This window comes from Morus notabilis, unplaced genomic scaffold (genome assembly GCF_000414095.1).
Source record: "Morus notabilis unplaced genomic scaffold, ASM41409v2 Scaffold78, whole genome shotgun sequence".
NCBI lineage: Eukaryota > Viridiplantae > Streptophyta > Magnoliopsida > Rosales > Moraceae > Morus > Morus notabilis.
Genome location: NW_010367622.1, coordinates 906033 through 928231, shown reverse-complemented (window position 1 = coordinate 928231; position 22199 = coordinate 906033). Strand labels below are relative to the sequence as shown.

Below are 22199 nucleotides of genomic sequence, written 5' to 3'. Positions count from 1 at the left end.
AGCTAGCCGATGGGGATTACACGATGAAAGTGGGCAATGGCGCAAGAGTTTCGGCAAAAGCAGTGGGAGAAGTTAGACTTCATTTTAGGGAAAATAAATTTTTCGTTTTGAACAATGTTTATTTTATTCCAGACATTCGTAGAAATTTGATTTCTGTGGCTAAGTTATTTGAACAATTATTTAAAGTTTATTTTGATAATGAATTTGTTCATATTTCTCGAAATGGTTTAAATATTTGTTCTGGACGTCTGGATGATGATTTATATTGTATAAAGTCAATACCTAACTCACTGCTTAATACTGAAATGTTCAAAGTTACCGAACCTAAGAATAAAAAGCAAAAGATTTCTCACGAAAATAACACATATCTGTAGCATATTAGACTTGGTCATATTAACCTAAATAGGATTAAAAGACTGGTAAAGGATGGTCCTTTGCACGAGCTAACAGTTTGCGAGCTTCCGGTCTGTGAATCTTGTTTGGAAGGTAAAATGACCAAGAGGCCTTTTACAACAAAAAGAATAAGAGTTACAGAACCCCTTCAGCTGATACATTCAGATATATGTGGACCGTTAAACGTCCAAGCTAAAGGAGGTTACGAATATTACGTCACTTTTATTGACGACTATTCGAGATATGGTTATGTTTACCTGATGCAACAAAAATCTGAAACTTTTGGAAAGTTTAGAGAATTCCGAGCCGAAGTTGAAAAACAATTAGGTAAACCAATCAAGACACTTCGATCAGATCGACGAGGTGAATATCTGGACCAAGAGTTCCAGGATTTCTTGATTGAAGAATGTGTAGTATCCCAATTGATTGCACCCGGTACACCACAGCAGAATGGTGTAGCCGAAAAGAAAAATCGGACTTTGCTCGACATGATAAGATCAATGTTGAGTTATTCTTCACTGCCTACTTCATTTTGGGGTTATGCCCTGAAAACCGCTATGTATATTCTGAATCTAGTTCCATCTAAATCTGTACCTAAAACACCTCTAGAGTTGTGGAATGGTCAAAAACATAGTTTAAGACACATTCGCATATGGGGGTGTCCAGCACACGTGCTGAGGCAAAAGACCGGGAAGTTGGAACCAAGGTCAGAAGTATGCATCTTTGTGGGATACCCGCAAGGGACAAGAGGAGGACTGTTTTATAGTCAAGCAGATCAAAAGGTGTTTGTATCGACAAATGCCACTTTTCTGGAGCATGACTATATGATAGATTTTAAGCCCAGAAGTAAAATAGTATTGGAAGAGTTACTTTCCAATGAGATCGGACCACAACCGACAAGAGTTGTCGAACCACTCAGAGAAAAAGACCACAGTTCCTAATTAGACTCCTAAGGCACCTCGTCGTAGTGGGAGGGTAAGCATGTTATCCGACCGGTATACCGGGGAAGCCCAAATCGTCATTGCTGATGACGATAAGGAGGATCCATCGACCTTTAGGGATGCGATGGATGATTCTGATAAAAAAAATGATAAGCAGCTATGAAACTCGAGATGGAGTCTATGTACTCTAACTCGGTCTGACAACTTGTGGATCTACCCGAAGGGGTAAAACTCATTGGATGCAAGTGGATCTACAAGAGAAAGAGATGAGTGGATGAAAAGTAGAGACTTATAAAGCAAGACTAGTGGCTAAGGGTTATACCTAAAAAGATGGAGTTGACTATGAGGAAACTTTCTCGCCAGTAGCTATGCTTAAGTCCATCCGGATACTTCTGGCCATTGCAGCATATTTTGACTATGAGTTATGGCAGATGGATGTCAAGACAGCTTTTTTGAATGACTATCTTGAGGAAACCATCTATATGGAACAGTCAGAGGGTTACATAGAGGAAGGTTAAAAGCAGAAAGTCTGCAAACTGCAGAGGTCCATTTATGGAGTGAAGCAGGCTTCTAGATCATGGAACATCAAGTTTAATGAGGCTATAAAGTCTTATGAATTTGATCAAAATATTGATGAACCATGCGTCTACAAGTACAAGAAAGAAGAGAATGTGGTCTTCTTAATTCTTTACGTAGATGACATCCTACTCATTGGGAATGATGTGGGATTGATGACAGATGTAAAGGAGTGGTTAGCCAACCAATTCCAAATGAAAGATTTATGAGAGGCAAGCTATGTTCTTAAGATTAAGATTATTCGAGATCGCAAGAAAAAGCTTTTGGCGTTGTCACAGGCATCTTATATAGACAAAGTATTGTCTAGGTATTCGATGCAGAATTCCAAGAAAGAGAATTTGCCTTCTAGGCATGGTATTCACCTTTGTAAGAAACAATATCCAAAGACTCCATAACAGGAAGAAGATATGAGACGGTATCCCAACGCTTTGGCTGTGGGAAGCGTTATGTATGCCATGTTGTGTACAAGATCAGATATCTGCTATGCAGTGGGAGTGATCAGTTGCTACTAGTCCAACCCAGGATTAGATCATTGGGTTGCAGCAAAGTGTATTCTCAAGTATCTTAAGAGAACGAGAAACTATATGTTGATATATTCCGGAGAACTGTCTCTCACCGGATACACAGATTCCGATTTTCAATCGGATAGAGATAGTCGACGGTCGACATCTGGATCTGTGTTCACTCTTTCTGGAAGAGCCGTGGCATGGAGAAGTATAAAGTAAAAGTGTGTTGCTGACTCTACCATGGAAGCTGACTATGTGGCAGTTGGTAAAGCCGCAAAAGAAGCTACATGGCTCAGGAAGTTCTTAACTGATCTGGAAGTTGTTCCAGATATGGATAAGCTAATTAAGCTCTACTGTGACAACAGTGGAGCGCTGGCTAATTCAAAGGAACCTAGAAGCCATAAGAGTGCGAAGTATATAGAAAAGAAATATCACCTTATCAGAGACATTGTGGATAGAGGCGATGTAGCGGTTCTGAAGATCGCGTCAGAGGACAACCTTGCTGACCCGTTCACCAAGACATTGCCATTGAATATATTTGATCGGCACTTAGATAGATTTGAGATTAGAGACATGACACACCTACTTTAGGACAAGTGAGAGATTGTTGGGAATAGTGTCCTAAAAGCATGAGATGTAATAGGATATTTATTATTTAATTAATAAAAGAATTTATTCATCATTTTATGTGCATATATTTATAAATATTTTATAAATATCAAATGAAAATTTCGTGATTGTTTATGTAACTTTAAACATAGTATATAAGTGTTATATACAAGAGGATAGCGTTTAAGGATAATAATCAAAAACATTTTTCATGATGAATTTAATTAAAATTCAGAATCTTTAATTAAAACATTATTAATACATGTCATTCCCATTTAGAATGGAACGGTGTTATCCGCACGGTTAATATGGCGAGATATTGAAAGAGAGTATTTCGCATAATAAGATTATGTGGAACAAAGACAAAGACACAATATGAATTTCTAATAATTTCCGTTAAGCGTAGAAATTCTAATTGAGTCTACCGATAGTCATATATAAGATAATCTTAATCATGAGTTCTTAACAAACTCTTATTTATGGATTTATGTCTTTTGATTTACTCGGTACGGATTCCGAGACCCTGAATCATATTTCTTGTATTTTGGAGACATAATGAAATAGGTAGCTGTGAATGTTATTATACGAGATGGAATCCATTCCTTCTTGAGAAAGAAGTAGATAAATAATTCTCTTGAGTGTTGATTCGGTATTTGGATTAGTAAGAGCGCTCTGGTTCATGAATGTGTTTTATGAATCACTATTCATTAGAGAATTAATAGTACTCAATGATGCAGATATAATTAGAGAGGTTAACGGATTCTACCTGACTCTAATTATGAATTATTTATGGAGGATTGATCTATATGTAATGACTATATCAAATGGACACTTCGCAGTTTAGAAGTAATTAATGTCTATAATTTCGAGAGTTCAACTCTAAGTTTATAGTGGAGTAACTATTGAAATTAATAAAATTAGTTAATTAATTAAAGTGTTTAATTAATTATTAATTTTATTGGAGCTCGGGATTATAGGTTCATATGTCCCCGCGTCGTCCTTATAATTCTACCAGACACAAAAGGCAAAATGAAAATTTTAGAATTACAGAATTCTAAAATTAAATAAACAAAAAATAATTAATTGAGAATTAATTATTATTATTTAAATAATGTGATTATTTAAATTTGAATTTGAACACATCTAGATTTATCTATTTAAACTTATTTGATAAGTTGTTCAATTTAGAATTCAAATTAATTTAAGTTTGATTTAAATTCGAATTTGAATCTGAATCAAAATTGGACTACAGGATAAAGGATGATTTTTCTCTTCCTTCCCTATCTGAATTGGCGCCACACACAGGGTTAGGAAACCCTGATATGGCTGGCCACTTAAGAGATAAGGGGAAGGGATTTTTTGTTCAAAATTCAAAATTAGAGATAAAGATTTGATTCTGTTTTGAAGTTGGACTTCTACTCTTTAAATATGAGAATGATAGAAAATTGTGGACACAATTTTTGAAACATTTTTTCAGCCCTAATTGTTGGTAGCCGAAATTCACAGAGGAAAAAGAGAGAGAAAATATTTTTTTTTCTCCAAAAATTCCACATCGTGCATGCGTTGGTGTTTGTGGAAATTCGAGTATTTAAGAAACTTGTTTTGTCTCACGTGTGCCCACACACACGTCTACGTGGAATCAATGAATTGACGTGGAAGACTTTGTATTCTAAACACAAAGATTTGAGCAAGGACTGTTCGTGGTCAAAGAACTCAAGATATCATCCGAGTCGGCTTCCAGGTATTTTTTCCGGGATTGAGTTCTTGATGTAAATTAATGCAATTAATTTATTCGTGCATAAATTAATATAATCTATAGAGTATCTCAAAAGTTTTATGAAAATTTTTGTTATACACGATCCGCCTTCCCGCACCACGCTTCCGCACCCGAATTCGATTCGGGAACCAGCATTTTTCTTATTAAAAAAAAAACAGAGAGAAAGGTCAGTATTTTTGTCCAAAATAGAAAAGGAAAGACCCTGATATTCTGACGTATTTAAAAGTTTAAAAGTTTAAACGTTATGGTCAAACATTTACACATAAACTCACTTTGGGAATGTTATAAGTAGGAATTCTAATATCTGGAAATGTTATTCTGGGACATGTCAGACGTTCTACAGGCGGAAATTACTGTAGAGAATTTCCAGAAAAGAAATTTTATGATTACTTCTTAGCAAATCTTATTCAGCTTTTGCTCAAGGTAGGAGATCAAGGGAAGTCCTGATCGGATTTTCTGAGTGCATCAAGGGAGGGAAGTGAGTCGTTTTCTCTTTTTCTCTCTTTTATGGTCACTGAAATTTTTTCCTTTTTCTTTTTTCTCTCTCAAAAATGATTTGTGCTAAAACTTGTGATGCGCTTGGTCTTCCCTTTTTAATAAATCACAGAAAATGGGCGTGTGTGTGGGGCTCAGTATTAAACTCGGTGTGTGTGTGTGTAGCACAGTATTATACTAATCCATATCTTCTTTAAGAACAAATTGCATAAAACATAAAACATAATGGTAGAACACAAGCATAAGCACACATCAGTCGATGAAAATTTATAAAAGGCAAAACAGAAACAAAAACAAACAAAACAAAATGAGGACTCGTACCTTTGGATACGCTAATATCTCAGCTAAAGGAACCGACAATATCATCTTCAATGCAACATTCAAAGCATCAGCAAGTGCTCTATCACCATAAAGTTCAAAGACACCAAAGTTGACGTAGTTACCAGACAACGCTGAGACAGAAATGAAACCATATAATACAACCAATATCTTATAATAGATGGTAAAGGAGAATTATTATATGAGATTTTCTTCCAAAGTGCTAATTCATATTGGATTAAGTTGATATACACAGCAAAAATCTAGCAATCAATTGAAGCTCTTAAAAAATGGGTTACTCAAAATGGTCATCTATTTAAGTCAACAGGGAAGAAATAAACTAAAGAAATATTGATACCACGAGTCAGAATTGTCAAGCAAATCCAGATTCCTTTGTATTTGGATGTATATATATCTGTTGTGTTCGCAAGCGGTAAAATCCTTGATCCATATGCTACAATCAATTTGCTGACTTCTCGGAAAAGCAATATGCCATTGGGAGAAGATGGATCAAAGCTTAATCTCTGAGACTTGTTTAGCACCAACTCAGCCGTGAATTTCAACAATGGAGTTGTTACCTGCATCGTTTTCTTGGCGCAAAAATTACTTTCAAAATAAAGAAAGCATATATCGCAATTTCTTTGCAATATGTGCATGACAAGATCGCCAAATTATATTGCAAAAGGATCAATAGCATTAGAAATTTTTGTGCTCTACATGAAAGCTCCAAATAGATAAGATAGGCCCCCAAAAAAAAAAAAAAAAAAAAAAAATCTATTTGAAAATACCAAATATCCAAAACAAGTACCTCAAGATTCTAGTCTAAAGCTGTACATTACCTCTGGTACATCAAACCAATGTGATATGGCTTTTAAGAGAAGAGGAGTTTGGGCAGGATAAAGCCAATCAAAAAGGAAGCCATATGTTTTGCGACTATGAAAAAAAAGAGGAAAAATCAATGACATAAGGAAAGCCACAATAAGAAAATAGAAAGAATTAACAACATTATGTGTAAAAATCCTATGCTTGCCAAGGATACCAACCTATTTGTTGCCATTGTAATTCCTCTGAGATCCCGCATCAGACCAATTAATGCATATTTTACAATGTCAGACCGGAATATTGCATCAGGTGTTGATTCCAAGCAAACGAAAACCTATAGCACAACCACAACTCAGAAAATCTAATTGGATGACAGAAGCCAGGCTAACTGTTAAAGACCGTGCTATTGGCAAAATAACATCAGGACATAAATAAACAAATACTAAGCTCTAGACGTGATAACAAACATGATCATGCAACTTTGCAATACTAATTTCAGATGAGGTTGTGCAATCAGATTTCATGTTCAAAAAACTAAAATAACAATTACATTGTTAAACAAATATAGGTAACATTCCCCTCGAAAAAAGAGAAAAAAAAGACTGCTGACACAAAAATAAAAGAACGGAGAAATAGAATTCATACCTGCATCAGAGGTTCCATTGAAGATTTAAATTTTAAGAGGCTGTCCTCCATGAAAATCAACGAGCCAATAGTGTAGTAATAGGTTGTTCTGCTACGAAAACATGTCTGTTCGTCTAGAAAAGGGAAGTGCTTCTTCTAAACAGGAAAATTAAGAACATCACTTAGCTAACTATTTGCTAGATCAAATTTACAAGCATAGTCTAGAAAATAAAAGCAGAGATATGAATACAAAGATCCAATAAGATATTTACATTGTGATGTGAAATTATAAATTTAATGGTATCCAACTTCAGAAGCAGCTTTCCTGTCATATATCTGCCAAAAATTTGCTGGTTACATAAGATATATCACAGAGGAAAACAAATGAGTAATCTCAGTTAAATTAAATTCTTTACGGACAGCACGTACCCAGATGACAATTCCAGGAAAAGGCTTATGGTATGATCAATGACCTCCTTGCACTGCAATTCATGAAAAATCAGTTGCCCAAAAAAAAAAACAAAACAAAACAAAACAAAGAAATATATAAAAATAAAAAACAAAAAGACCCTAATGGGTAAAAGCTACTCTGCCGATAACAGGCATCTCCAAGCGCTCACACTGGGAAAGTTTGTACAAGTTTAAATGAAGCTTGCTAATTTGCCTTACCTGAGTGTAAGACTTAAGATTTGTAGCAATCTTTCCAACAACGGCATTCAACACTTTCAGATGATCATGGAGTCCAACAAGCTTCGATAGTTGATCAAATAGTTTCTGCAATATCGGGAAAGAATGTTAATGAACATGAAGTTGACTGCTCGGTGCCAAGAGTGAAAAGAGATCCACTTACAGTTGAAGAATGCATTGCCTGATCACCAATATATGACTTTTTGAAATTTTGTAAGAAAGTCAGAATCGCACGATCAAGTCTTTGCTTGCTGATTTCACCATATCTCTGCCATCATCGAACAGAATACATAAACCCATATAGATTCTTTTTTCTTTTTGGCTTGAATAAAACCATATAAAGTAAATCAAGAACAAACAAAATTGGGGCATAGTTAGATAAATGTGAGATAGGTAAACATCAGAAATTTCCATTTTAAATTCATTCAGAGCAGCTAGAGAAAGCTCATGCTTAAATGCATATTCAACAAGCTAAGCAATTCCGCCAATTCAAACTTTAACCAAGGCATAATGGGAACTTTAGGTGGACGCAGTGCATACACAAGGAACAGAGACTGAAACACCAGGCTTTCTACAGGAGGACATCCTGGAAGCATTTTCCTTTTCAAGGTAAAAAAAATCAAAAAAAAAAAAGAGAGAGAGAGAGAGAGAGAGAGAGAGAGAGAGAGAGATCATGTCCGTCCCAACATTACTATAACAGTTGAAGCTCCCACAGAAAAATAAAGTGTGCCACATACTTTTTCATACTGAAATCAATCTTGACACATATTCATGTAGAACTGGACATAGAACTGGCCAAATCACCACTCGTATCAAAGTGGAACTGACCAAATCATTACACAATAAATTGGGAAATTCCTTAGTAATAAAATGAGTCATTAAGAAAAAGAAGAAACGACAAAAGCAACAAAAACTAATAACTCTTAGGAGACATCTACATGCACCAAAAGCAATGCAATAAACAGTAAACAACAGAACATTTGGAAGCTGCTTCGCATAAATCACAAATTGGAGAACTTGAAAGGAAAGGTAGAAGCTACTGACGCTACAATCACAAGAGATAATTACTCACTCCCAGTTACAATAGTGAGCCCCTGATGCTACAGAAAACCATCGAGCAATATAACTTACAATCACCCAGGTTATGTGGTTGGACATTATTCATGTGAATGCATGAAAAGGCGCTAGACTTCACACTTAAACCATTAGAACAGCAACGCAGAAACCATATACTTTCTTCCCAACATATACAACAATGTAGCTAGATTACAAAAGAGAGTTGCAAATGCACTTCATCGAGCAATATAACTTACAATCACCCAGGTTATGTGGTTGGACATTATTCATGTGAATGCATGAAAAGGCGCAAGACTTCACACTTGAACCATTAGAACAGCAACGCAGAAACCATATACTTTCTTCCCAACATATACAACAATGTAGCTAGATTACAAAAGAGAGTTCAAATGCACTTGTAACATGATGTTGTGACATCTCATACGTGCAAATAAATTTCACAACAAATTTCATCCACACCATACATTGCTATGTGACATCTACTCCTTAATACCTGTCTGTGTGCCCCATTGTCGGCGACATTCATCAACTGAAAAACACGCGCCGAGAGTTCTGCATCGAGTAGTTCTTGCTGTTCACCACTACAATATGGAAGTAAAGTCAGAACAAAGCATAATACCTCCAAGAACGTATAGCTGCAACCACCATCTTAAACTTTTACCTATACCCAGAAATTTGCCTTGTCTTGAGAATAGCAGCAATAATATGCACTAACCAAGCCAGTTTGGCTTCAGTAATTGAAAGCTCTTTATAATCTCCACAAGCTTGGACATTTGCCAAAAACTGTGCACACCAAAATAATGTTTTTGACAAAATCAACTACCTTGATGATTATTTCACTCAATTCACCATACAAAAATACTGCATTAGACAAACACTGGAGAAGTTTACTCGAGCATACCATATAAATTTGCAAGAAAGGCTCCATAACTTTCATTATATAAGAGCTACAACTTTCATACTGCAATTGGTTAGAAGACATAGACCCCAAGTCAAATTGATAAAAACTAAACATAAAATTGAGCGGAGAGATTTCCAATATAAAAATCCTTTAAGCTTATCAGTTAATAGTGCTTTTGCAACCCGGCTGAAGTTCCTCATATAAGCATGTTGGGGAGTGCAAACCTGAAATCTGCATAGGTAAGGAAAGAAATCAAGCTGATCCTGAAGAAGTTCAACATTGTCAAGTGGGTTCTCAGAAAGTTCATCTGAGAATTCGGACTGCAGTAGAAAAAGGCAGAAAAGAGGGGTCAAGACAGAATGAAACAAAAATTGAGAAAAACCTTCTAAGATAACCCAATCTCACCTCGAGAGAATCAAATCGTGTAGATACAAAGCCTTCAATAATAGTGGGCACATAATTGTCCAGCATGTTTGGTTTATCACCTTTAAAGTAAGGCACAGATGTTACCAGTCTCGACCACAGCCCCAAAACATAGTAAACACTGGTGTTGGCCCACTGAAAAGAGAGATCAACTTCACTGTTTCAGACATATTTTCCTTTATCAAAGGGAAAAACGAAAAAACTAACTTCTTTAGAATATACTAAAAGAGATGGATGAACCTGCCAAGAACGTAAAGACTTCATTGTAAACTCTACTATCAAGCATATCCAATCATAATAGCCTTCGGTATTGACAAGTTCCGCCAACTGCAGCAAAAATTACAAATTAGGAGTTATAGATACCACGACTAACATGACACTATGCTCATAAATTATGAAAAAGAGAAAATGGATAAATACAAAGCGTCAGGTGGGAGAAACGCTATCTAAAATTATGTCAAATAAGTTTTCCCTCAGTAAGCTAACTAACTTTTAGGCAACAGGAATAAAGAAGATACATCTGACAATGAAGCAACTTAAAAAGTATGCTGATAGAAAGTAGTGAACTTGTCCAATCACAATTTTCAGCTTCACACCCTTTACTAGGTCTATCAAATAAACAGGTATCAAAACCTTGTAATGCAGGGGGTGAGGGGAAGATTAATTTGCAAAGAAAAAATGAAAATACTGACTTTTGACCTTGCATAGGGAAATTATATTCGTACAAAACAGAAATAAGGTGTTAGGATCCTAGTTGAGTCCTGCTAAAGTATGGGCTTAGCATGTGGGTTTATAACCACTTGGGCACCCTCTCCCTACAAGCTAGCTTTTGGGGATGAGTTCTACCCAAAGGTTGTAACAATTGGTATCAGAGCATGCCCCACCTCGGGCCCACGTTGCGGAAGGGGCGACCTAGGGAGGAGCGACCTGGAAATGCCAGAGTGGGCCATCCAGAGTAGGCCGCCGTGGATGTCGGTGTCGGAAGCATGGTGGTATGTTAGGATAGAGATGTCAAATGGGCCGAGCAGTACAGCCTGTAACAGTGACGGGTTCGGCACGGCCCGGTACGGTACTGTTACGGGCCGTGCCAGCCCGGCACGTTTGATGGGCTAGGGCTGGGCCGCGGCTTCTCAGCCCGCAGCTCAAGCCCGACCCTAGCCCAGTTCGGCCCAAGCCCAATTCAGCCCGCGAAACGGCCCTTTTTCGGCCTGGCCCAGGCACACGTCCAGCCCGCAAGACGGCCCGCGAAATCCTTCTCATCCCGTGAGGATTGTGACCGTTGGGCCCTCAACGATCGGCCCCTGATGGGCCTGCCTTTAGGCCCGTCACGGGCCGACTGTTGGGCACGCGAAGGGCCCAACGGTCACAATCTGAAAATCAGCCCCAAAAACCCCTATAAATACCCATTAATCCGACACAACAATTCACTCTCAACTTCTCGTCTCTCTCTCATTCTATCTATCATCTTGTCTCTTTGATTTTGATTTTAAGCTTTTCTCTCGCGATCACTCATTTACTTGCTCTTTCACTTACAAAGTTCAATCAATTTTCAGAAATTGGTCACATCAAATTTTCTTGATTTCACTGCTCTCCCTGAGCTTGGTGATGAGCTATTTTTCGATGATGAAATGCTGCCTCACAACCCCACTCCCACTGAACCGAAAACTGCTCCGGTTGATAATGCTTCAGTGCACAATGAGGAAGTTAGAGAACGTTGCAGGGGAAAAAGACAGCGAATTGCTCTTGCATGGCAGCATTTCACTGAGGAGCCCCGACCAAATTCAAAAACAGGTAAAATAAAAATTTGTGCGGTATGTAAATATTGTAAAAAGCACTTTTCTAATAAAAATGGTGGGGGTATTGGTCATCTGAATAGACATTAGAAAGCATGTCTACCGTTGCACCAATGTGGGAGTGTGGACTCCCACCAATAAACATTATCACTCACATCACAAGGGTTGTAAAATTTTACATACGATGAACAACGTGCTCGTGAGGCACTAGCTAAATTTTTAGCTAGTACCGAATTACCTCTTTCTTTTGCAAATGATGCGGCGTTCGAAGAATTCATACAGATGGCCTTCTACCCGCAATTTAAACGGGTAAGTAGAAGCACAACTCGTTCTGATTGCATGAAAGTGTTTTATACAATGAGACAATCTCTAGTTGATAATTTTTGGTCTTTTAATGCTACTATATCTTGTACTTCTGATCTTTGGGAGAGGTGTAATAAAACTGAATATTTATGTGTCACGGCGCATTATTAACAATGAATGGGTTTTACAAAAGAGAATAATAGGTTTTCGTTTATGTCAATTTCCTCATAACGCAAATGCTATTTTTAGAATAATAATTGATATTTTTGGGTTTTATGGGATAGAAGATAAAGTTTTAACTATTACTTTTGATAATGCGTCAGCTAACACGGCTGCAATTAACATGTTTAAACGTAGTTTGAAACCAGCTTTTGGGGGAAAATTTTTCATCAATGGTGTACGTGTCACATAATAAATTTAGTAGTTCAAGCAGGAATTGAACATATTTCCTCTAATCTAGCAAATATTAGAGAATCTTTATCCTTCATATTTAATTCTGAAGCTCGGCTCCAAGAATTCAAACAATATTGCAAGAATAGTCAGATGCGCCCAAGAAAGTTCCCAACTGACGTGAGACATAGGTAGAACTCCACCTATTTAATGTTGAAAGCTGCACTCCCATATCAACAGCTCATCACAACATAAGTGAATAGTAAGAAAGATCAGCTTTTAATTTTCGATACAGATTGGAAGATTGGTAAGTACTTTTTTAAATTTCTAGAAGTTTTCTACAATGCTACTAAATTACTTTCTGAAATTTATTATCCTACTACACATTTAGCTTTGCATCAACTCTTTAATATTTCGGAAACATTTTCTTTTTATAGGGATACTGAACTATTTGGAACATAGCTAAGCTAATGGAAACTAAATTTAAAAATTATTGGTCTGGTTGCCCTATGTTATATACATTGGCAACCATTTTAGATCCTAGGTGCAGAATAGATGAGACTAAATCTTTGATGACTGCTACGGCAGAAAATTTAGGTATTGATATGCTACTAACTATTACTGATGCTAAGAAAATGTTAGAAAATTATTTGGTTTGTATGAAGCAAAATACGAAACAAGTCAAAAAGAACAGATAACTTCGACGTCAACTAGCAATTCGAGGTCCAAAGGCTCGTCGTGGAGTTTCTTAAAGAAGAAAGAGAAAACGTCAGCATCGTCATCAACACAAGCGTCTACCGAACTGGTAAAATATTTTGAATCAAATTTTGTAATCGATGACGACAAACTAGATATCTTACAGTGGTGGAGCAAGACTGATCGTTTTCTAACATTGTCCATAATAGCCCATGACATTCTGACAACTCCGGTGTCAATGGTAGCATCGGAGTAAGCATTTAGTGCAAGCAACTGAATTCTTAACGAGAAGAGAAGCAGAATTATCTGGATTTCTTGGATGGGCTAATGTGCATCAAAGACTGGTAAGATGCTAGAAGACGAAAACAAAACTATACGGATGATTCAATTCAAGATTATTTTTCTAACTTAGAAATAACAGAATCTTTTAAAAGCACTTAGGTTTTGTAATTTACTTATCAAAGAATACTGCACTCTTTTTTCCTTCGCTAAGGTTTTGTCCCGATCTCCCCGCGAGTTTTACTTGGCAACATTTTTAACGAGCAGTCATTTATGTGTACTTATTCATATTATCTCAATTCAATAAAATCACATCTTTTGGAGGCATATGATATATTTTCTTTTTTTTAATTAAACATTGAAAAAAAAAATTAAAAGGGCCAGGGCCAGCCCGTGAAGGGCCCGGGCCCGTCCCTGGCCCTTATGGACTAGGGCCGAGGGCCAATGCCGGGCCTGAGGATTTCTCCTCAGGCCCGGCCTTGCACTGTGCAAGGTCGTCCCAAGCACGGCCCAGGCCCTTAACGGGCCTGGCGTTAGAAGGGCCGTGACGGCTTGACAACTCTATGTTAGGATCCTGGTTGAGTCTCACATTACTAAAGTATGGGCTTAGCATGTGGGTTTATAACCACTTGGACACCCTCTCCCTATAAACTAACTTTTGGGGATGAGTTCTACCCAAGAGTTGTAACATAAGGAATACATAGACACTAAGAAAAAATTCTTTGGTAACATTGTCTTAGTCATAAGTGATATGAATCATATAATACAATTACAAATAGATTAGTCGCCGTTCTCAGCCTGAAGGCATTCTTTTCCTTTCACGGCCAAAAACAGTAATAGATCAAATAAACCTTAAGATCCTGGATATATATATAAAAGAAACGAGAGAATTCTATTAATGAAAGGAAAGTTGAACATCAGGGGACAAGGAGTCCACCTGAACAAAATGACAAAAACAGAACCAAAAGCCTAAAAACTCAATTAGAATCACATCCTCTTAATAAATCCTCAACAGAAAATGTATTGAAGCCTTTAACTTGGGAAATCCATAAAGCAACCCAAAACTTGATTCTATCCCAAACCTCATTAACATCTCGCTCTATATCCTTAAAATTCTGCTGTTCCGTTCTAACCAAACAGCCGCAGATTCAGGGAAAAAAGAGGAAAATAAATAAATAAATAAATAAATAAAAAGGAATGTTGAATAAACTAATTCCCTGAGAAGTTACTATTAGATTATTCCAAAGGAAAGACTACTCGGAAAGTATAGTTGGAGGTACCTGAACTCAAAAACCAATAGCTCTAACACCGTGTTAGGAACCCAATTCTTCAAAAAGCTTTAGCCATTGGGACTTGGGAGGTAGACTGACATTGTCAGTGATATATTCTAATAAAGAGAAAATGTCTAACTTAAAATGAAGATTGGTCTAGATTGCTTCAACGGCATGTAAGTTTTATGCTTTCCTGCACAAAATCTGTCATTTTTTTCAGGAAGCTATACACTTCATCCAATAGTCGGATTTGTGGTATAGAAGTATTGGCTTGGTGCCCAATTTTGGAAATAGAAGCAGCAGATTTGGAGAAGCCATTTGAAGAGGAAGAAGTCAAGATGGCAGTTTTTGAATGTGATGGTAATAAATCTCTCGGACCCAATCGATACACAATGGCACTTTTGCAATAATGCTGGGAAATTGTGAAAGATGAGCTCTCGGAGGTGCTTGGAGAGCTTTATATAACTAATAAGACATATATTGCTCTTATACCTAAGAAGATAAATTCATGTAAAGTTTGTGATTGTAGGCCAATCAGCCTTGTTACTAGTTTGTACAAGATTATCTCTAAGGTTCTAGTCTCTCGGTTAAAAAACATTTTGGATAGCACGATTTCAAAGACTCAAGGGCTTTTGTTGCCAGAAGACAAATATTGGATGTTGCTCTCATTGCTAATGAGGTGGTGGAGGATTATTGAGCAAAAGGTAAGGAAGGGGTAGTCCTCAAAATTGATTTTGAGAAGGCTTAGGACCATGTGGAATGGGATTTTTTGGATTTTGTGCGGCAAAAGAAGAGGTTCAGCGTCAAATGGAGAAGTTGGATTAGAGGTTGCTTGAAGTCAGTGTCCTTTTTGGTGTTAATAAATGGTAGACCGAGGGGTAAATTTAGGCACTCGGGAGGTTTAAGACAGGGTGATCTGTTGTCCCCATTCCTATTCACTTTGATGGCAAATGCATCAGGGAGATTAGTGGATAAAGCCATATGTCAAGATTTGTTGCGAGGTTCGGAAGTTGGCGAGGAGAGAATTAGGATCTCTCATTTGCAATTTGCAGATGACACTTTATTCTTCATTGAGGGAGAGGAAGCAAATCTTCAATCATTAATGACTATCCTTGATGCACTTTGCTTTGCATCCGGTCTTAAGATTAATGTGGGTAAAGCATAATTTTGGCATCAATCTTGAGGCAGAGGTAGTGGGAAGACTTGCTAACCTTGTAGGGTGTTCGGTGGGATCATGGCCAGTTAAATACCTTGGCCGAAATACTCTTAGATCTGCATTTTGGGAGCCAGTTGTGTCGAAAGTGGCTAGGAGACTTGATGGATGAAAGAGATTGTTTTCGTCCTGTGGAGGGAGATTGACATTAATTAAATCAGGTTTATCTTTACTGATTTATTTTCCGTTAATTTTTAGAGTTCCAAAAGGCGTTGCAGCAGTGTGACAGTTCAATCTTCGATCATCTGATGGCATGGGAACAGGTTTGGTACCTAAAGAGAATGACGGTTTGGAGATTGGCAACTCAGATTCTCCGTAATGAAGCCTTACTCTCAAAGTGGCTTTGGAGATTTTCGAGGAAGGGTGAGTGTTGTGGTGTCGTGTCATAAAAGGAATATACGTGACAGGATTTAGGGAGTGAGAATCAGCGGCGGGTGTCAGAGGAGTCATAGAAGCCCTTAGAAGGCAAGACAAGCTCTACATATTGAATTTAAAGCTCGTATTAATGTCAAAGTGGGAGATGAGGGGAGATTTAGATTTTGGGAGGATGGCTGAAGAGAAGGGGAGCCTTCTCAATCTGTTTTTTGAACCTCTATAGAATTTCATCTCTTCATGATGCTTCAATCCGTCCTTTTACACTATGGATGTCATGAGTAATAATTCCTGGGCTATTTGGTTAGAGAGGAACAACCGAATTTTTAAAGATTTAGAGGGAGATGTTTTTGTAGCTTGGGACAGAATTAGATTCTATGGCATTGTTGTTGTCTCATGTTAAAGGCTTCAATGCGTTTTCCTTTTCAGACTTACTTAGAGGGTGGGATTTAGCCCTTCTGTAGTTTTGTGTTGCTAGTTTTTCTCTTTTAGTTTGTTCTGCTTTGGTGGACTCCTTGTCCTCTGCTGTTCTTTTTTCCTTTTTTTAATAATATTCTCTTGTTTTTTATAAAAAAAAAAAAAAAAAAAAAAAAAAAAAAAAAAAAAAAGAAGTAATAATTCCTGGAATTTTCATTTTAGGAGGGATCCTACTGAGAGAGAGAGATGGGTGAAATTGTGGAGCTGTTAAGTTGTTTAGAGGGGTGAGATTGAGCGAATTTATTCTTGAAAGGTGGTTGTGGTATTTAGAGGGCTCAGATTTGGTTTCTTGCAAATCTTTCTTTAAGTCTCTAATTGATTGTTATTCATATCCCTCTTTTAACCTAAATCATTTCATTTGGAAAATCTTCATTCCTACTAAAGTCCATATCTTTAATTGGTTGCCTGAGTCAAGTAAACTTAACACTCAGGATTTGTTGCAAAGGAGGAAGCCCTACCTTTACCTATCTCTTGGCTGGTGTGTTCTTTGCAGAAATGCTGCTGAGTCGCTAGATCATCTCTTCCTCCATTAATCCCTTTCGTTGAGTATTTGGCATCATGTTTTGCAAGAATTTGGCATTGCTTGTGTTCCATCAAATAGTATTGTGGAGTTGTTTGGCAGTGATTTGATGTTTGAAAGTGACAATACAAAAAGAAGGCCTTAGAACGCAATTGTCCTCACAGTTACATGGACGGTGTGGCTTGAAAGAAATAGTGAATTTTTTAAGATGTGCAAGGAAATAGCATTGAGCTTTGGGACAGAATTCAATATTGGGTAGCATTATGGATTTCTCAAACTAAAGGTTTTACTGTGTATTCATTTTCATACTTATTAAAGGGGGTGGGATATTATTTTGCAATGATTAGTTAGTTTTTAGGGTATTCTTGTTCAGACCCTCTAGTTTTGCTTCTTTTTCCCTTCTGGCGGACCCTTGTCCCCTTTTGTACCTATTTTCTCTTATTAATGCAAGTTTACCAATATACATATATATATATATATATGTGTATGTATGTATATATATACTTATTTCCTGTTCAATGTCTAGAATATTTTTTAGAACGCCATTATATAAGTTTGTTATCAGCTACATAAACGAGCCGAGCCCTTGTCACCTCTTAAACAGAAGAAATTTTGGCAAGTAGTGATCAAGTAAAACATACACTGAATATGACAATAATGAATTTTTAGTGACTGCAAGCATCATCATAGTTCTCGTTTCTTTTCAATAGAATACAAAAATTTCAACTAATAGCAGCTAAAAACTCCTTTAACTAGATAATTGAAGCACTAGATTTTTTTTTTTTTCAATAAGAAACAACAAAATTTTATTAATAAAGGAAGAAAAGGAATACAACAGGGTACAAGAAGTCCATTCATAGCAAGTAGATAGGAAAATATTTAAAGATCGATATTTATTCAACTAGATAGGAAAATATAATTTACAAGTAAACAGTAAAAGCCAATGATTCTGAAATAATGAATAGGTCAGACTAACCTGAAAATTAATTTTGAAGCGGGCAAGCAAGCGACAAAAAACATGATAGTTATCGTGATCAGAGAGACCTGTTTCCAGCAAAATATCAGAACCAATTTCATTGTGAGTATGTTAAAATTGATTTACCAAAAGTGCATCTAAACAAAACAGTAAAATAAGTTAGAAGTAATATAAAAATTATCACTTTGTATGCAGGGATGTATATTGTATGGTGAAATGTAAAAAAGATGTTTTTCATTATCTGATTTATTTTAGAAGACTGTAAAAAAATAAAAAATAAAAAAAAAATCAACATAGACATAGAATAGAATCAACAATAATTAGATATAAAACTTAATTAAAAGTTTCCAGATAAAGAGTAAACGAGCAGAGATTCTTCACAGCTTATCTTACAAAGAGCGCACGCGCGCGCGCACACACATCCAAAACCAGTGGCAAACATAGAATAATCTTAAACAATGTAAGAGCAAACTCATTTCAGTTTACCTCTTCCAGTTTGTAGAATTTCTTTGGTTCCCATCATTATGTGAGACAAAAACTTAACTCGAGAAGAATCATTTGTAAATATTGATCTCCTTACTGAAGCTAGACGTAACAAGCACTCCAGTGCCTGGAGTAAAATTTTAAGAAGCCCTGAATTGATAAGCTAATAAAGACTACGAACAAATTGAACGAAAGTCAAAGACAATTGTAAACAAGGAATAACAGTTTAGGGATAGTCCAGGAGGAACGAATTAATAGTTTAACTGTTTAAGAATCTCCCTTTTGTTATGATTTCTGTAATTGTGAAAATATTACTTAAATCACTTTGTTTTCTCCTGTGTTTTAGCCTTTTAGGTTCTTCTCCTTGTTTACACTTTGTTGTTCTTAGCAAATTTCCCAGTTCTCATCCAAAAGAAAAAAGGGGTACCAGTAATGACATTAACCCTAAAAAAAGGGGGAAGAAACTTAAGATGATATATAATTGAGAGGAAGAGAGAGATGGGTTTCAACACTGTACTAACTAAACAAGTCTCAAAAGGTATACAAGTGAATTGATAAGGAAATCCTAAAATCACGACAGGGGTATTTGCACTCTTGCCAACCAAGATGATTTATCACTAAAATGAATTGTCATGTAAGTTGATGCAAGCAAGTATGATTTGAATCCACAAAACTACAATAAAATTATGATTTCTAACAAAGGAACAAACATTACAAACCTCCTTTGAAAAATGACTTTGACTAATTGCGTAATAATCAAAAAAGATTTGTAGTGTTGAAGGCTCCTCAAGGATTGGCCTCCAAGAAGTAGGAATCTGTACATCCAGAGACAAAAAAAAAATTCTAACCAAGAGCACAGAAAAAAAAAATATATATATATATATATATATATATGAAGGTTTTGAAGGGAAAAACTTCCTTTTTTTCTTATTATTATTAGTGTAACGTAAACCTAATTTATAGGATACCAAGTACCCTTGACAACTCATAGAAATTCAAATAAGCTCTTATCTTATCTAAATCTATCTAGATCCGGTGTTTATCTAGAAAAACCGGAATTCCCTATCTCCTAGGATCCTAATCCCAAACTAAGGGATTTGGCTCTTTAATTCAAAAACTGAAAAGATAAAATCTTCTAATTTCCTACAATATATATATTCAAAATTCAAGTAAAAGTCAATGTAATTATTCTTTATCATTATACCTGAACAGTACCAATCTCATCTGAACTTTCATCAAATGAAGTCCCCAGAAAATCAAATGACAAACAACTGAGGGAAAGTGAGAGAGCCAATTCCTGCAACTTACTTTCAACTGAATCCTTGGTCAACACATAAATGTTGGCAATAGCAAATAAGAAAAATGTATTATATATACATTTAACTTTATCAATTAATGAAAACTTATGAGTGTGTCAACCTACCATCATTTTTTAACTGATGCAGTGAACTTATGGATATCTGGAAAATTTGAAGAAGTGATTGCTCCCTGAAAATGCTAGCTATCCTACGTTGGCGAGATACAGATAATCCAGGATGTGGCTGATAAATTATAGGCAAGAAAATATGTGAAAAACATAGAATTTGGGATAAACTTTCTATAAAGAAAACATTAGATAAATAGAAACTCTATGCAATTAGAAAATTTTGAATACATGACACATAAGGAGACAGTTTCTTATATTTGTCTATTGTTTTTGTTGCAAATTAAGCATTTTTCACTACTCAACACAATGCTACCTCTACTTTTTCACGTATGTTAGGATCAACTCCATAAATGCGAAAGAGTACAATCCTGCACACTCTATGCAAATATTTCAATAGTCTCTAAGGAGTTGTTTGGTTGGGGGATTCGTACCCCGATTTGAATCATGATTCGTGGTTTGCTACAGTGTTTTCTCTCACAAAAAATACACGTAAATCGAAAATGGTTCTAATCTCATGATTCTAATCCATGAACCAAACATCTCATAACTGATGCAGGATAGAGAAAAAGAAATGCTTGGGATAACTAAACACAAACGCTATATTCTAAAGTAATACCAAAAAAAAAAAAAATCATCAAGAGTATGATAGAGTTACTTAAACCGCATCTAAAGAACATTCTAATAGTTTAAAAAAATCAGAGAAAAGGGAAGTCCTACGAGCATGCAGCCCAAAATGGTGCCATGTAATACAATATATACGTACATATATATATATACACACATATATATGCACAATGTATATGATGCTAACCTGATTCATCTCAGAAACAAGCTGATTCAGTATCTTCAAGTCAATGGCATAGTGACATGGTGCCTGGCAAACTTGGTTTGTAAGTAAGCATTCTTCTTTAAGATTAGATAAATAAATCTACAAAAACATTCGTCCTAAATTCTTAACCTGAAAGGAAATGGATGTAACAAATCAATGCATACCAAGACGTTTAATCATTCAAACCTCTCAAGAGAGAAGCAAGAAAGCGATGCATATAGATAGTAGCAAAAATGATCAAAGGCCTCAGAAATTATAGTGATTCTATTTTTTGCAGGGAAAAATGAAGAACATGAAAAGACCTATGCAATGAAACGTGTATTAAAAAGAACACAAATAAAATAAAACAGATCTGGACAAAGATATGACATAACAAGAGAAATGAGAAGCATAATTGCAGAAAAAGCAATTCTGAGAAAAAAATCATTTCACCTGACTTAAGAAGTTCATCTCTTTAACTACCTCTCTGAATCTATCATCATCAAACCATCCAAACTTTGTAACTCGACAAAAGAGTTGGATCAGGGATCCAATCACAAAAGGCTCCAACTTAGCTCCTCTTGTATCCAGATAGCTTATAAGATAGTTTCCTTCAGATGAAGTGCAGTTAGATCAATTTTGAAAGAACAAAGAAAATGTGGTAGAAAAAAAAAATTGGAAAAGGTGACCGAGGAGTAATCAACATTTCAACAACCAAACATATTCATTTGTAAACAATGAGAAGCTATTGCAAATGAAGAAGTGACAAAGTATAATCATATATCAAAGGGGGACTAGAAGGTTTAAGCCACAACAGGCCTCATCCTTTGCAGCTCATTGATATATGCCTTATCATAGAAACTAAAATGGTACAATATGAAAAAACTAGTATAAGCATAGAGAAAAATAAGTAAGAGGACTGCATTAAATATTTAAAACATCTTATTCCATATATACAATAGCAAATAAATGCAAAATCAGGCTTCCACAGAGCATAGAAGCCAAAACGTGTTTTACTAGAATATTCAAGGACATATTTTATC

General features: G+C 36.1%; 1 protein-coding gene across 1 annotated transcript in view; it reads right to left on the bottom strand.

The window, feature by feature from the left end:
- LOC21410529 (exportin-7) overlaps positions 1–22199 on the bottom strand; it is a 31877-nt gene that overhangs the window by 9281 nt on the left and 397 nt on the right. Inside the window, exons 2-23 of the mRNA XM_024175305.1 lie at positions 21610–21767; positions 21160–21222; positions 20346–20463; positions 20127–20236; positions 19642–19737; positions 18926–19049; positions 18440–18507; positions 10390–10476; positions 10132–10284; positions 9951–10046; positions 9727–9786; positions 9487–9608; positions 9319–9406; positions 7912–8016; positions 7731–7835; positions 7491–7543; positions 7334–7397; positions 7083–7217; positions 6659–6771; positions 6455–6548; positions 5974–6193; positions 5619–5749 (exon numbers count right to left, since the gene is read on the bottom strand). Coding sequence (XP_024031073.1) covers positions 5619–5749; positions 5974–6193; positions 6455–6548; positions 6659–6771; positions 7083–7217; positions 7334–7397; positions 7491–7543; positions 7731–7835; positions 7912–8016; positions 9319–9406; positions 9487–9608; positions 9727–9786; positions 9951–10046; positions 10132–10284; positions 10390–10476; positions 18440–18507; positions 18926–19049; positions 19642–19737; positions 20127–20236; positions 20346–20463; positions 21160–21222; positions 21610–21767 — 2363 coding nt within the window. The remainder of the gene's footprint in view (positions 1–5618; positions 5750–5973; positions 6194–6454; positions 6549–6658; positions 6772–7082; positions 7218–7333; positions 7398–7490; positions 7544–7730; positions 7836–7911; positions 8017–9318; positions 9407–9486; positions 9609–9726; positions 9787–9950; positions 10047–10131; positions 10285–10389; positions 10477–18439; positions 18508–18925; positions 19050–19641; positions 19738–20126; positions 20237–20345; positions 20464–21159; positions 21223–21609; positions 21768–22199) is intronic.